The sequence below is a fragment of the Triticum dicoccoides genome, chromosome 5B, assembly GCF_002162155.2.
Source record: "Triticum dicoccoides isolate Atlit2015 ecotype Zavitan chromosome 5B, WEW_v2.0, whole genome shotgun sequence".
Classification (NCBI taxonomy): Eukaryota; Viridiplantae; Streptophyta; class Magnoliopsida; order Poales; family Poaceae; genus Triticum; species Triticum dicoccoides.
This window is the reverse complement of record NC_041389.1, coordinates 128,683,254-128,699,323: the sequence shown is the minus strand read 5'-3', so window position 1 is coordinate 128,699,323 and position 16,070 is coordinate 128,683,254. Positions and strand designations below refer to the sequence as shown.

Here is a 16,070-nt window from a genome sequence, read left to right as displayed (position 1 = left end):
TTTGGGAAGGCGAATACATTGATCTATTGATAGAAAGAAAATTGATAGATGTTCATGCACTCCTTAATGCAATCGAAGGCAATGAACCGCATGCATGCGCAACTAAAGGGGAAGCAACGGCTACATCTTTACCAAAGAAGAACAATGAAGAAGTAAAGATCAAGAATCCGCAGATCAACAATGAGTGCATGGAGAAGATATTGCTTCAACTCGTGGGAGCAGTTATGAAAGTTGGAAATCTTCTAAAATGCATACTTGTGGTTCTTGTTTTCTTTGGGCTTGCTTTTCTAGCAAAAATTTGGTGACGTCCTATGTATCCAATGTGGTTGAAAATGCAAAGAAATGCAAATTGAGTGCAAATTTACATTTGGCGGGTTAGGGGGAGGTCGGCCGCACAGGCAGACCCCGCAAAGCGATCCGTAAAACATGATGCGGGTCGGTTTTGCGGGGTCTGCCTCTGCGGCTTTTCGCTGCGGACTGCAAAACAGTTTTTTCACGAACTGCAAACGTGAAATGCGGGTCGGCGGGATACGGGGTCTGCTAGAGATGCTCTAAGCACCTTGGCCTGCAAAGATTCTTTTTCAGTATTCGGTGACAGCTCTAGCATGCATGAAGACATGAAGTTCATGTTCTTGTTGTTGACACGTACTCCCTCCGTTCCGAATTACTTGTCTTGGATTTGTCTAGATACAGATGTATCTAGACTAGTCTAGATACATCTGTATCTAGACAAATCCAAGACAAGTAATTTAGAACGGAGAGAGTACCTTCCGTTTTAAAATAGATGACTCAAGTGTGTATTAACTTTAGTATAAGGTTAAGTTAGTATAAAGTGACGCATTTCTGCTCCGTCGGGTGCCTCGAGGAAGGAGCGGGGGATTTCCTGCTCAAGCCCGTCCAGCCGTCCGATGTGTCGCGCCTCTGCAGCCGTGTCCTCCGCTGAGCGCTGCGTCCTCAGGTTGCACCGTTGACGGCATCACAAGCTACTGCATGGCGTATGGATTCTGTTATGAATGAATTACTTAATCCTGTCATCCCCGCTTTGTAACTAACGGACGGTTAGCATATATTGCTAACCGGCGCATCCCCTACTCACGCCTCTTGTAAACGTCCGTGACGGACACATCCCTATCAGTAATGAAGAGTCACTGTTCGTTCATTTTGCAATGGACTCTGCCAAGAACAACAAGGCCGGAAGAAACCGCAAAAGGCCATAAAAAGTTGCCATTCATCACATCTACCGAGGAGACGATGGCAAAAATAACGGATTCATCTCTTCTATTGAGCAAACGTTCGTCAACAAGAACAAGAACTTCTTCTAGACAATACAAGGATTAAGATGATGGCTTTGAATTAACGAAGCCATCAATTGACCTGGATTACAGTCAACATCAACACCTTGCTAAAACGGAAAGAAAAGCCAACGGCCAAAAGATACAAAGGTGCCTAGCACACAAGCTGAAAGAAAACAAAGAAGCTCCGCTTGTCGAAGAAGACGGCTTTGCTTGCTCGAATGACATGAGCAGCAGCAAGGAAACACCAGCTGCCCTTCAAAACGATCTCGCCATCGGCTGCAACGGGGGCCGAGTACAACGCACACACACCTATTCCTCGCCGAAGAGGGACCCTACACCATCGTCTTGGCTCGAAAGGCGTCACACCGTTGAACTTGTTCACCCTAGAATGAAGACAGGACAATCGCACACACTCCTATTCCTCGCCGAAGAGGGACCCTACACCATCGTCTTGGCTCGAAAGGCGTCACACCGTTGAACTTGTTCACCCTAGAATGAAGACAGGACAATCGCACACACACCTATTCCTCGCCGAAGAGGGACCCTACACCATCGTCTTGGCTCGAAAGGCGTCACACCGTTGAACTTGTTCACCCTAGAATGAAGACAGGACAATCGCACGCCGGTGGCCAAACAAGCGAAGGGCAAGCTGAGGAAGGACGCGCAGCAGCCAGAGAAAGAGAGAGCTCAAGGGAAGTCGGTCCATACTGCTGCTTAGACTCGTAAATTGCCTTTTCTTGTGTGCGAGTAAACTGGAAGGAAGAGAGGCACTACTCAACTACTCCCTCTCATCTAAATGATCTTATATTTCTTTACAGAGGGAGTAGATCGGAGAGCAGACAAAATAGCTACGTTTTGTTTTTTCTTACTAATAAAAGAAATAAAAGTAGAAGTACAGTAGCAGCTTCGGTTGATTTGTGCTGGGATTCGGAATTCCCGCCCAGAAAAAATGAAGAGCAGAAAAAGGCAAGGAAAAAAAACAAGTATGAATCTTACAAGGTTCTTGATGATTGGCAGCTCGTGTACAATTTGTCATCAGAACAATGAACAATCTACAAAGCAACACCGTCCTCTCCGTGTTACAAATGCAAGCCCGATCAATCCGATCGCGTGTTAGTCGCGCATCACCACGGAATGTAGAACCCCAAAAGCGCCAGCCTCGGCTCCCTACTCTAATCTTTGATGCCAGAAATTGCAGTCGGAGGAAGTTCAGGCATATCCTCACACGAATTCAGAGGACGCCTCATCTGCACAATCTTCAGCCTCGGCTGTTCCATGAAACAATCACACAGGAGGCACGAATCTTTTCTTGGGTTAAAACGTCACTCCATCGCCGACCGACAATATTCCCTCCTCACTCACACACCCACCGCCTTAGCAAGAGGTTGGAATCTTCATTCCTCGATGATGCTATTCTTCGCAGCGGCAGATGCATTTCGCTGCACCTGATTCTGGACAGCGTACTTCCTTTGTAGTTCCCTGAGCTTCTCCAGAAGTTCTTGGAACGACGGACGGCTTTGTGGGTCACTGCTTGCGCCAAGGACAATGGTAGTAAGAAAACACGACATGTAAGAAAACCAGCACAGTTCAAAATTTATAAGTCTGAAAAGGCAAGTCTTTAAGAAGAGCGAGAAAAAAAAAGGGATGGCAGAGATAGTACATACGTTTCCCAACAACTGAGTATAAGTGATGTCCAGTAAGGATCTGTTTCACTGGGAATCTCCAACCTTTGGTTCATGAAACCTACTGCACCAATGACCTACATAGGAAAGAGTTTCAGGAATTAATGTACAAATAGGCAAGGGTTTTCAACAATTAATGTACATTCTACCAAGCTTGTCAAATTCTGAGAAAACTACAGGTGATCTAGAAAAGAATTAATGAAATAGAGTTGTATTCTGCAATACTGAGCACCTATGCTGCTACCATAAGAAAATGTCACACTAATCCCGAGACAACTCAAGAACATGAAAACCAGTAAAATATGCTGCTTCTGGTAACTCCAGTTGTTGAATTCCTAGGTGACTAATAATACTAGAAATTGCAATCGCAATTAATGACTAACTTAGAAGCCCATCAACTGTATATTCATATGTCAACCAGCACATAAGTGTCACCTTTCTCATGTTGCTGTGCCAAATTGAAAGAAGCGACATAACCAATCCAAAAGGTATATATTATTCTGAAATTTAAGTCATTGCTTATTGTGAAGCTGCTGAAACAAATACTCCCTCCGTCCCAAAATAAGTGTCTCAACTTTGTACTAACTTTGCTTAGACACTTGTTTTGGGACGGATGAGTATTACTCTTAAGTCAAATCATGGCAATCTGTAACCAATATATGACCAAAACGTGAGGATATTGTCACAGATAAACTACATACAAGCAAAACATACCTGCATTGAATTGAGATTTTCCCAGGGTATCTTCTGAGTGACAAGCTCCCATAGGATCACCCCATAGCTATATACATCAGACCTATATATGTAGCATCACTGAAGTCATTAGCAATTATATACTTTGGCAGATGTGACTACGGGAACTTTGTTGATTAAAATATCTTGTGCTTACTTTTCATCTGAAGGTTCATTGCGCAATACCTCCGGAGCCATCCATTGTGGCTGCATTGGAAAGCGACATCAATAGAGTTAGGAAAACAAGATAATATTTATGCCAACCCCATGAATTTAAAGGATCCATGCTGTATATATCAAATTATCAATCAACCAAATAGATTTTGTTTGTACTTACCGTTCCTTTTCCTGTTTTTGTTGTCAGATAAGTTTCACGCTTGAGACGTGAAAGACCAAAATCTGCAACCTGATTGAGCAAGATGAAATGAGATGCAAGTAGGAACGTATTAAAAGGTTTGAAGAGCAAATGATTGTACTGACCTTAACAGTCCAGTTCTTATCAACCAGTAGATTTGACGATTTTAAATCTCGATGAATGATAGGTGGGCTATAGTGATGAAGATAATTCATGCCCCTTGCCTGCAGAAATGTTAATAAGAAAACGTTATGAAACTTCTTATTGTCCAGGAGATTGGGAGGTTCCTTACTTGAAATGAAATGCAAACTAGCCAAAACTATTCACAGAATTGGTATGTGCTCACTAGCATAATAATAATTCGAAACTTCAGTAGAATCCAGTCACCCAATGGGGGGAATGAATTAATATATTGAAGATACAAGATTCCATGGCCTTTTGCTTTTCAAATATGTTTCTTTCTTGCACTGAAACTACCCGATGTGGCCTTTTTACCTGGAATTCAACTTCTACACATGCCCATTTGCAACAAATACAAAATCAGGCGTCTAACATTTTACATTTTGTACGCAATCTAAGAATAATTCTCTGTTTTTTCCTTCATTAACTGCATTTCCTTTTGGACTAGTAGAAAGTAATCTGATATCTGTGGGAAAATCCACATTCTGCTATTAAAAGAAATGCACTTACAACATCTAAAGCCATGTGAACACGTCGTCTCCAATCCAACTTGGTAGTGCTTCTTTGAAGTAAGCGAAATAAACTTCCACTGCATTTGAGAAATAATGAACGATAATGAGACACAGCCTGTTTTTTCTGTAGGTAAAAAACCATGAAATCTGGGTAGTACGTAGTCATATTCTGTTATAAAAATTGAACAAAACCAATCTTGACGTGCCAGTGAGTACTGAAGCATAAATTCAAAAACTATCTTGATGTACTAGCATGGATAAAAATATACAACTGAACAGCCTACTAAACGGTATGGCCCCACAATTTTTTATCCACCTCTGTCAACAAGTATGGATACGCCATAAGAGAAAAGGAGAAATGTCTAAGTTAAACGAAGGCCAATAACTTCTGTTTAGCATCAAATACACACATTGTTGTACAGTTGCAGACATTCAACTTTAGCTTTTATTAGAATTTACATTGAACATTAATGGTCCTAGAAAATATTATGCAAACTATATGGAACATGTTGGTCTTTATATGCATGTGAGAGAAATCTAGAGAAAGGAGGTGTGATCTTAAGTACTCCCTTTGTAAACTAATATAAGAGCGTTTAGATAACTAAACTAGTGATCTAAAAACTCTTATATTAGTTTACGGAGGGAGTATTTACTTACCAGTGTATAGTATCCGCTATATTTTATAAATACAGAGTGCTTTCTTAGGTTGTGATAGGCTTGGCGAGCCAACGTAAAAACTAGCCAGTTCCATAGGTTTGAAACCCATTTGAGCGAGAGTAGTACTAGGATGGGTGACCTCCTGGGAAGTGTTAGACTGTATTTACATGTGTATATTGTAACGTTGTATACCACCTCATTATATATATATATGTGATAGGCCACCCCTAGAGGGTTGTGCCGGTTCCCCCCAAAGCCTATTGTCTTACATGGTATCACGCTAGGTTACGTCCGCTTCCGCCTAAAAACCCTAAACCGCCGCCGCCGCCACCGCCGCCGCCGCCGCGCCCGCCGTCGCCGTCGCCCGACTGCTATGACGTCCGCCGCTGCGTCCGGCTCCACCGCCACCGGTTTTCTGCCGGCCTCCCTCGCGGCACTTCTCTCGAGGCCGCTGGATGCCGCCTCCCTTCAGGCGCCGATCGGGACACGGAGCGTCGGCTCCCTCTTCGCGCTTCCGCCGGCTGCTACTTCGCCCGGGCAGGCGCTTGTGGCCCACACCGCCGCCGCCCCGTCAACCGCGGCTGTCGCGCCCTCGGCCACTGCGCCGCTGGTGGCGGAGGACGTCGCGCTGGCAGGCTTCGCGGCGTCAACCGCGGCCATCGCGCCCTCTGTCACCGCGCCGGCTGCCCCTCTGACTGTCTCCACGGTGGTCTCACCTCAGCCAGTCTCCTCGATGGGATCGCAGCCGCCGCCGCCGTTTCACTTCGGCCATCTCATCACCATCAAGTTGTCGTCGGACAATTACATCTTCTGGCGCGCGCAGGTTCTTCCGCTTCTTGGGAGTCACTATCTGCTTGGCTATGTCGACGGCTCTCTCCCTTGCCCTCCTGCGCTGGTTGACAGCGTGCACGGTCCGGTCTATAATCCGGCTCACCGTGTCTGGACAGGGCAGGATCAGGCGAACCTCTCCTCCATCCAGGGGTCGCTCTCTCCGGTCGTTGCTGGGCTTGTTGTCTTCGCCAAGACGTCCCACGAGGCATGGACTATTCTTGAGCGCTCGTTTGCGGCACAGTCGCAGGCTCGTGTATCTGGGCTCCGTCGCCAACTTGGGGAGTGTCAGAAGCTTGACTCCACCGCCACTGAGTTCTACAACAAAGTCAAGAGTCTCGCCGACACGCTGGCCTCCATTGGACAGCCCCTCACCGACTCCGAGTTCAACTCGTTTATTGTCAATGGTCTTGATGAGGAGTATGACGCCCTAGTCGAGATCATCAATGAGAGGGGCAACTCCACGCCCATGCCAGCACACGAGGTCTTTTCACGCCTCCTGCTTACTGAGCAACGAGTCGAGACGCGCCGATCCAGGGGCAACGGCGCCCTCTCGGCAAACGCCGCCACCAAGGGTGGTCGCTCATCTGCTTCATCCAGGGCTCCTTCGGGGCAGTCACCACCACCCGCCTCGGCCCCTCCTCCTACTGCGACGCTACCAGGGGCTGGCGGTCCACATGTGTGCCAGCTTTGTGGTCGCGATGGGCACTGGGCCTCGAAGTGTCACAAGCGCTTCCAGCGGGGTTTTCTTGGTCTTGGCAATGACGGGAAGGATACACGCAACTTTGCTCGTCAGGTCGCCATGGCTGATCGTCCGCTGCCGCAGAAGCCACAGGGACACACTCAGTCCTACTCCATTGATCCCCACTGGTACATGGACTCTGGGGCGACAGAGCACCTGACCAGTGAGATGGGGAAGCTTCACACTCGTGAACCCTACCATGGCTCCGACAAGATCCACACCGCCAATGGAGCAGGTATGCACATCTCTCATATTGGTCAAGCATCACTTCTCACTAGACATGCCAATAGGAGTCTTCAACTTCGCAATGTTCTTCGAGTTCCATCTGTGACACGTAATCTTCTTTCAGTTCCTAAACTCACTCGTGATAATAATGTGCTTTGTGAATTTCATCCTTTTGATCTTTTTATTAAGGATCGGGGCACGAGGGACATTCTTCTTAGTGGGAGGCTCTGCCAAGGTCTCTATCGTCTGGAGCATCCTGGCGTCGCTCGCGTCTTCAGTGGAGTTCGGGTATCTCCGTCACAGTGGCATGCTCGTCTTGGTCACCCGGCCACACCTATTGTCCGGCATGTTTTGCGTCGTCATGAGCTTCCTAGTGTGTCTAGTAATAAAGATGTAGCAGTGTGTGATGCTTGTCAGCAGGGGAAGAGTCATCAACTTCCTTTTTCGGAGTCCAGTCGTGAGGTGAAACATCCTTTAGAACTTGTGTTTTCAGACGTATGGGGTCCTGCTCAGACTTCTGTTAGTGGTCATAATTACTATATCAGTTTTGTTGATGCTTACAGCCGCTTTACCTGGCTTTATCTTATCAAACGTAAATCTGATGTGTTTGACATTTTTGTTCAGTTCCAAAAACATGTTGAACGCCTTCTCAAGCACAAAATTGTTCATGTTCAGTCGGACTGGGGTGGCGAGTATCACAACCTCAACTCCTTCTTTCAGTCGCTTGGGATCACTCACCGTTTAGCATGTCCACATACACATCAGCAGAATGGTTCAGTAGAACGTAAGCATCATCACATTGTTGAAGCTGGTCTGACTCTTTTGGCCCATGCATCTGTTCCATTTCGTTTTTGGAGTGATGCTTTCACCACTACATGTTTTCTCATCAATCGTACTCCCACTCGTGTTTTGAATATGAAGACTCCCATTGAAGTTCTCCTTAATGAACAACCGGACTACACCTTTCTCAAGGTGTTTGGGTGTGCTTGCTGGCCCCATCTCCGTCCATATAACAAGCGTAAGCTCGAGTTTCGTTCCAAGAAGTGTGTTTTTCTTGGTTATAGCTCTCTTCATAAAGGATACAAATGTCTTCATGTGCCCACTAATCGTGTCTACATCTCTCGGGATGTTGTGTTTGATGAGCATGTTTTTCCCTTTGCCAAACTCCCTGTGTCCACTACCGAGCCACCTGTCATGCATTCATCCTCTGTTGCTTCTGACCAATTTGATGATGTTGCATATTCTCCTCTATTGTTGCCTAACCATGGTGCAGGCACTGGTCGTGGGGCTCGTTTGGAGATTCTGGAAGTGCCATCTTCCTCTTCGTTGCCATCGCCTTCATCCTCGGCACCTTCTGTTGTGCATGAGGAGCACATGGCGCCCCTGCATGGCCTCGGTTTCCGTGCTCATGCACGGCCGATCGACGTCCTGGCCCGGTCGCCTCTGGCTTCTGGGCTGCCTTCGCCATCGTCGCGCCCTGCAACCCCGCCGACTGGGCCGGCCTCCTCGGTCCCCGTCTCGCCCAGGGCGTCGGGGCAGTCATCACCAGGCCTGGCCTCGCCCGCCCCTGCCTCGCCCAGGGTGTCTGGGCCCTTCTCATCAGGGCCGGCCTCGCCTGCTCTCGCCTCGCCAAGGCCGTCTGGGCCGGTGTCACCGGAGCTGGCCTCGCCCACTCTCGGTTCGCCCATGGCCTCTGAGCCCCTGTCGTCGGGCCAGTCTTCGCCATGCAGCCCGGAGTCGTCTTTCCCGAGCTCGCCTGAGGTGATTCCTGCATCTCCGGCGACCGTCACGTCTCCGTCACCTTCGCCTCCGCCGGCTCCTGCTGCTGCTCTACGTCCACATACGCGCAGTCGGAGTGGCATTTTTCAGCCTAAGCAACGTCACGATGGCACAGTTGCTTGGTTAGCGGCGTGCATGTCTGCTGCTCTCGCAGATCCATCCTCTGAGCCACGCACGTATCAAGCTGCTATGCGCATTCCTCATTGGAGAGAGGCCATGGAGCAGGAGTATCAAGCGCTTCTTCGCAATCAGACATGGACTCTTGTTCCTCCACAATCACGGGTAAATGTCATTGATTCCAAATGGGTTTTCAAAGTGAAGAGGCATTCTGATGGGTCCATTGAGCGCTATAAGGCTCGTCTGGTTGCTCGTGGTTTTCGACAGCGTTTTGGACTTGACTATGAAGACACCTTCAGTCCAGTGGTCAAGCCTACTACCATCAGACTTCTTCTCTCTCTGGCTGTTACTCGAGGTTGGTTTCTTCGTCAGCTTGATGTTCAAAATGCTTTTCTTCATGGTTTCTTGGCGGAGGAGGTTTACATGCGCCAGCCTCCGGGTTTCTCTGATCCGGATCGCCCTGATCATCTCTGTCGTCTATCCAAGGCAATTTATGGTCTGAAGCAGGCTCCTCGTGCTTGGCATGCTCGTCTTGCAATGGCTCTTCGTGCTCATGGTTTTGCATCATCAACTGCTGACTCTTCATTGTTTCTTCTTCAAAGGCCTGAGGTTACTATGTACTTGTTGGTCTATGTAGATGATATCATTTTGGTCAGCTCCTCTCAGTCGGCTGCTACTGCGCTTGTTCGCTCACTTGGTGCTGATTTTGCGGTCAAGGACCTTGGGAAGCTTCATTACTTTCTTGGTGTGGAGGTTACTTCTCGTGCTGCTGGCCTTGTTATGACGCAGAAGAAGTACTCTCTGGATTTGTTGCAGCGAGCTGGGATGCTTAAGTGCAAACCGACGACTACACCCATGTCTACCACTGATAAGCTCAATGCTGTTGATGGTGTGCTTCTTTCTTCTTCTGATGCGACAGAGTACAGGAGTATTGTTGGTGGGCTCCAGTACTTGACGATCACGCCAGACATTTCCTATGCTGTTAACCGAGTCTGCCAGTATCTGCAGTCACCCCGTGACACTCATTGGTCTGCTGTTAAGCGGATTTTGCGCTATATTCGTTTCACGGTGGCTCATGGTTTGCATATTCGGCCGTCTGACTCTGGTTGTCTTTCAGCATATTCTGATGCAGACTGGGCTGGCAATCCAGATGACAGGCGATCCACGGGGGGTTATGCTATCTTCTTTGGCTCTAACCTGATTGCCTGGAGTGCTCGGAAACAGGCTACTGTCTCGCGTAGCAGTACTGAGGCTGAGTATAAGGCTGTGGCCAATGCCACATCAGAGATCATCTGGGTACAGTCCTTGCTTCAGGAGTTAAGTATACCCCAATCACAGCCTCCTGTTCTTTGGTGTGATAACATCGGTGCTACATACCTTTCTGCAAATCCGGTATTCCATGCCCGAACGAAACACATTAAAGTTGACTATCACTTTGTGCGTGAACGTGTCTCTCAGAAGCAACTACAGATCAAGTTTATTTCTTCCAAGGATCAACTTGCTGACATCTTCACCAAGCCATTGCCTTTGCCACAGTTTGAGACTTGCAGGCGCAATCTTACCCTTCTAGATTCATTAGAAAGTGGCTAAGATTGAGGGAGGGTGTTAGACTGTATTTACATGTGTATATTGTAACGTTGTATACCACCTCATTATATATATATGTGATAGGCCACCCCTAGAGGGTTGTGCCGGTTCCCCCCAAAGCCTATTGTCTTACAGGAAGTCCTCGTGAAAGGGTTTCATATCTAAGGGTTGTGATAGGCTTGGCGAGCCAATGTAAAAACTAGCCAGTCTTTTGGATATGAAACCCATTTGGGCAAGAGTAGTACTAGGATGGGTGACCTCCTGGGAAGTCCTCGTGAAAGGGTTTCATATCTAGCCTACCCCAACTTGTTTGGGATAAAAGGCTTCGTAAGTAAGTACTGAGTGCTTTCTTAGGTATAATTTTCAATTTTATTCATAGAATTTGAATTAAACAGTAGAAAGAAAATGGAGTGACATGGCACTTGCTTGTGCCATCCTCTGTAATTAATTTGATAAAGATGAGATTTACCATGCCTTAATGTAATTGTGTTTGTAAAAATCAAACCATTCAACAGGTTTTGTACAAATAGCTCTGGTCATTGTCTCATACGAGTACATTTGAAAAAGAGAGCAACAACCAAAGAATAGATACTTTCAAATATATAGGGTAGTAGCACGCAAGTAGAAGGTAGGGAACATACCGTGGGAGGAACTCGGTAACAATACAGAGGCGGTGTGGAGATGTAACCGCACCCATGAAGAGCAGTATATTAGGATGACGTAATTTCTTCATAAGGGATACCTTCACATACGAATAGTGACAATTTATTATAAAAGAAATAAATCTAAAACGATGTCACGAGACCTCAAGTTAGTGAATACTTTATTTCTATTTCCTGGAATTAACCTTTTTAAAAAATATGTGAAGATCTGTGACCATGTTATTTTCATATTTATTCACATCAAAATGTTTGGCAACCATGGCAATGATAGGTTTTTATGGGCGTCCTGTGAACACAAATTTTCAGAGCAAGTTATTTTGAAAGGCCCAAACTATCAATAGAACATCACAGGTTTGATGCTAGCTGATCATAATCAGGCTAAGAAACTACTGAAAGCCACTCCGCTGATTAGAGAGGCATCGTCTTCTCTTATATATTTCATGAATCAACTAACAAAAGTTGTGCTGAATATGGAAATTTTACCTCTTGTCGAAAGGCCTGTATCACTTCCTCGGAATATTCCTGCCTGGAGAAAACTTTCACACCCACATCCTGCAGCAAAATGCCACACAAAAAGATGAAACTAACAACCAAAAGTGAACAGAGATAAGTCACTCATGCAACAAAGAAACAACTGAACATACCGAGCCATACCACAAGGCATGATATACTGTCCCACAGGAGCCTGTGCAGATCAAAATTGAAAGGGACGCGATTAGAAGACACTTAATATAATAGAAAGCAGTACACTTCATTGTCCCTTTAACATTTTTCTCATGCTTGTACTCTTCTAAAAATATCAAACCCAATATAGCAACTAAATTCACACAGAGTATTTGAAATTTGAGAAGTGTTTGAGCATAAATGCAAGGGAAAGTGTCAGGACCACCCTTCTTGATGTTCTAAGCTCTCTAAATGTTCAGGTCCTAGGGATACACACACTTGAAGTAGGGCAAATTCATATCAAACCAAGATAGCATATTAAGAACTTGAAAGTAGAAATTTCAATCACAAATTTGAAAGCAAACTTAAGCTACCCATGTGAAAGCCCAGAGGTTCTAGGTCTCATTAGGAGTTAGAGCTAGTGAGCTACGTAACCCCACTTGTAATAAAGTTAGAACCAAAGCTTGGCTAAACTGGTGGCAAAATGGATTATTATTTATTCCAACTACATATCCAGTTGTAATATTATCTAGGTTATGCAACAAGCATAGATTCTATAAAACAAATAGGACAGGAAAGGAGCTATTCCAAAGTAATGTCATGCAGACAAAGCCAATTACAATAACCAAACAGTCAATTCTAAAACCGCTGATAGAAACTATGAAACAGCACAGAAACTTCAATGTGATAAAAAATATATACACATAAAAATTCACAAAAGGAGAAGCAGCTACCTTGGCCTACTTGTTCTCCAATTACAAGATCTTCCCACAGGATTTCATAATCCAGACAGTCTGCTTCATGGTCTATTTTGTATAGAGCACTACTATTGGTGCTTCCAGTGCTGCTTGCACTACTTGAGCTGTTATTGTTGAAAGAAGACCAGGAACCTGATGCCTCATTTTTATTAGGTTGGTTGAATTTGGCCACTTGAGTGTCAGAGATTTTCGGATGATTCTGGCCATTCTCTTGCTCACCATGCAATGATGGCCAGGTCACTTGATTTCTGCAATCAGGCCCGTCATTCTCCCGCCCTTTCCAAGGCCATGTTATCCCTTTCTTGTTCAACAATGCCTCTGCTTTTGAGCTCAAGATCTTGTGGAGACCTATTTTCGCTTCTGATTCATCACCATTTGTTTTGGTTGATTTTCCAGGGGAATTCTCTTCGGTGCCGAAGGCGCCATGTGGTGCATCTCCTCTTGGTGTACTTGGTCCACTAGATGGACCTTCCTTGTTATCACGATCAGAGCACTGACTCTCACCACTGCCACCTTCCCGTAGCATGCCATTCTCATCCATCTTGACCCTCGAACGAACTTTATTTGTAACCTTGTTAGCCTGTGTTATTCTAAATATCAGAAAGGAATACAGTAGCAAATAATAAAGAAAACATGCTATAGAGAAACAATGTTTCATTGCTACTCAATGGCATGCATATTTCTACTTTTTATATTACTCCCTCCGTCCGAAAATCCGTCCGAAAAAACTTGTCCCTCAAATGGATGTGTCTACCACCAAGTTAGTGCTAGATACAGCCATTCGAGGGACAGGCTTGGGACAAGCTTTTTCGGATGGAGGGAGTAATAAAGTAGTAACAGAACTCACCAAATTTGTTATCTTGGAGGCTATAGTAGACTGCTGGGGATCAAACGGATTTCTGTTCAACAAACTGGTTTTTCGATTACTGTTGCTGCAACTGCCATCACAACAGGAGGGGCTAGATGATTCTGGATGGGACCTGGCAGAGGTTGAAGGTCCACTGAGTATCTCCTCCAATGCGCGTGAATCACTTGAAACACAAATAATGCCCACCAAACTGCCATCCTCATCATAAAATGGAGTGTTGGTGCCAACAGCTAAAAACCTATCCCCTGCCTTGTTCTTAACTGGAAACTTCCCAGTCCAACTCTCACCCAAAGAAATGCGTCGAAACATATCATTTACCACACTGAGGTCACGGGAATCAACCAGCAGCATGAGTGCATCCTGACCAAGTACTTCTGATGCAGGATAACCATAGAGATTCTCTGCAGACCGATTCCTACATCATGGCAAATGAAAGTCTTTGGTGATAAGAAAGCATTAACAAGAACAAAAGAGAAGCAAAAGTCCATGCAGAACTGCAGACTAAAAAAAAAATGTGATGTTTGTTTAGCACAGGTGGGAAGTAGGTACACGACTATCAAACTGTGTTGCTGAATCGATAAGCAATGCGACTCACACAAAAATGAAGACCCAAAACTTTGACCCATGTGCATCACTCAACTCTTGAAACAACAACGGCACAAGTGCCATGAAACCTTATTGTGTTATTTTACTATTACCAATCTGTTTCAATCATGCAAAAAAGCTTCACCTCAAATCAATATAAACTGTGACATAGCATGGACGATACGTAACTTGTACAGCCTGGGGTTGTACAAAGCTCTGACAAAATACCAGATTTCACCAAGTAGTAAGTTCCATCATCGCACGCATACATGGTTAAAATGCCACTAAAAGCACAACTCCCATTGGATGCATGGTCACTTCATTGCAGTATAACAAGAACAGTTGAACCGATGCCATCATTATCACCGCAGCAGCTCCTCGAGCATTTACAAGCTCACACAAAACAGGTCAGCAAACATTCAAGAAGTAGAAAGCTCACCAGTATATGATCCTTCCATCGAGGTCAAGAATGTGGACGGACTGCCCCAGCGACTGGAGCACCCTGCGGTACTGCCGCTCCGCCAGCCCAGCGCCCGTGGCGCCGCCTTCGGCCGCGGCACGGCCTTCCCGCTGCAGCGGCGACGAGTGCGAGAAGGACGCGGAGCCACGGCCCCACCCCCGCGGGCCTCCATCAAGTCCCCCGGAGAGCCGCCTCGAGGGCGCCGGCGCCGGCGCAGGATGAGGCGGCGCGCCGCGGCTGGGCGAGACGGACTGCGAGCGCCGGCGCTCCCCTCCGCCGCCGGTCGGTGGCAGCGCGAACTTGGACATCTCCTGCTTGAGCTGCGCCTGGCCCACCTCCAGCTGCCGGATCTTCTTCAGGAGCTCCTCCCCGCTGGATTCCATCCCCAGCAGCAGCGTGAACCAGAATCAAACCAGCGGCATCGCCGCCTTCCCGAGCGCTCGGAGGCCGCCTCGCTCACCCTCCGCGGCTCCTGGGAGCTCGAAAGGCCGCTCGCCTGTCGCCTGTCCCGAGGCAGGATGATTCGGGCTCAAAATGGAGCAAGAACCGGCATCAAATCCTCCTCCCGGAGATCCAGCCGCCGGCAGCCCAAGATTTCCCGAACAGAACCGGGCCAAATCCAGGAAAAGAAAAAGATCCTTCCTTGGGAGGGAGCTGTTCTTGGCTTCTGCTTGGAGCAAACAAGTAGCAGCTAGCTGGGGTTGGAAACTTGGAATCTATCTATCCATCCATCACACACACCCAAATGGGCGAACACCTAAACAATTAAATAATCAAGAAACCAGCGAGAGGGAGAGGAAGAAGATAAAAAAAGAAGCAAGCGTACAAGAGGGAGGGAGGGAGGAAATGATATAGGTGACCTGGTGGTGAGTTCCTCCTCCGGCGATTGGTCAGCCGGGCTATAAAAAACACGGCGGCTGCTCGCTGGCCTTGCGCAAGGTGATGATGGAAAGCTCCGGTCTTAGTTTTTATTTGGGCTTTGGAATTTTCCTGAAAAATTCATTTACTTGTCAATCTGCTTTGTTTTATTTATCTATCTTTTGATCCACACAGTAGGAGAGTAGAGGGGAGGGGAGCTGGCTGTCCTTGTCTCTATCCATCTACCTTGCTGCCAATGCCAACCTGTGGCGTCATCTGTCTAGAGAGAGCAGGGAGAAATGGGCGAATTGGTTGGTCCATTTTATCATTGGCCTTTCCCACTGGCGGTTGCCACAATTGGGTTAGGGTTTGGCTTCTAACTGCCTCTTTGGTGTTTTGTGCTGCGTGATGTGCTCTCCCTTTTTTGTGCTACATGTTTGTGGGTGCATGTGGATCTCTTTCATGTTGATTGACTACATTGTTGCTATACAATTTTCCCTTCTTCCCTCACCCATAAGAATTTTA

At 46.5% G+C, this 16,070-nt stretch overlaps 1 protein-coding gene across 1 annotated transcript; it reads right to left on the bottom strand.

The window, feature by feature from the left end:
• Positions 1-2,205: 2,205 nt before the first annotated feature.
• LOC119307784 (dual specificity protein kinase shkD-like) lies at positions 2,206-15,823 on the bottom strand. Its single transcript, XM_037583866.1, has 14 exons — positions 15,548-15,823; positions 14,667-15,444; positions 13,622-14,057; positions 12,751-13,354; positions 11,998-12,038; positions 11,837-11,905; positions 11,333-11,433; positions 4,755-4,833; positions 4,190-4,288; positions 4,047-4,115; positions 3,867-3,916; positions 3,692-3,773; positions 2,960-3,054; positions 2,206-2,822 (listed from the first exon to the last, which is right to left on the bottom strand). Exons 2-14 carry the CDS (start codon positions 15,068-15,070, stop codon positions 2,690-2,692), a joined length of 2,262 nt encoding a protein of 753 aa, XP_037439763.1. The 5' UTR covers positions 15,071-15,444; positions 15,548-15,823; the 3' UTR covers positions 2,206-2,689.
• Between the last annotated feature and the right edge of the window lie 247 nt (positions 15,824-16,070).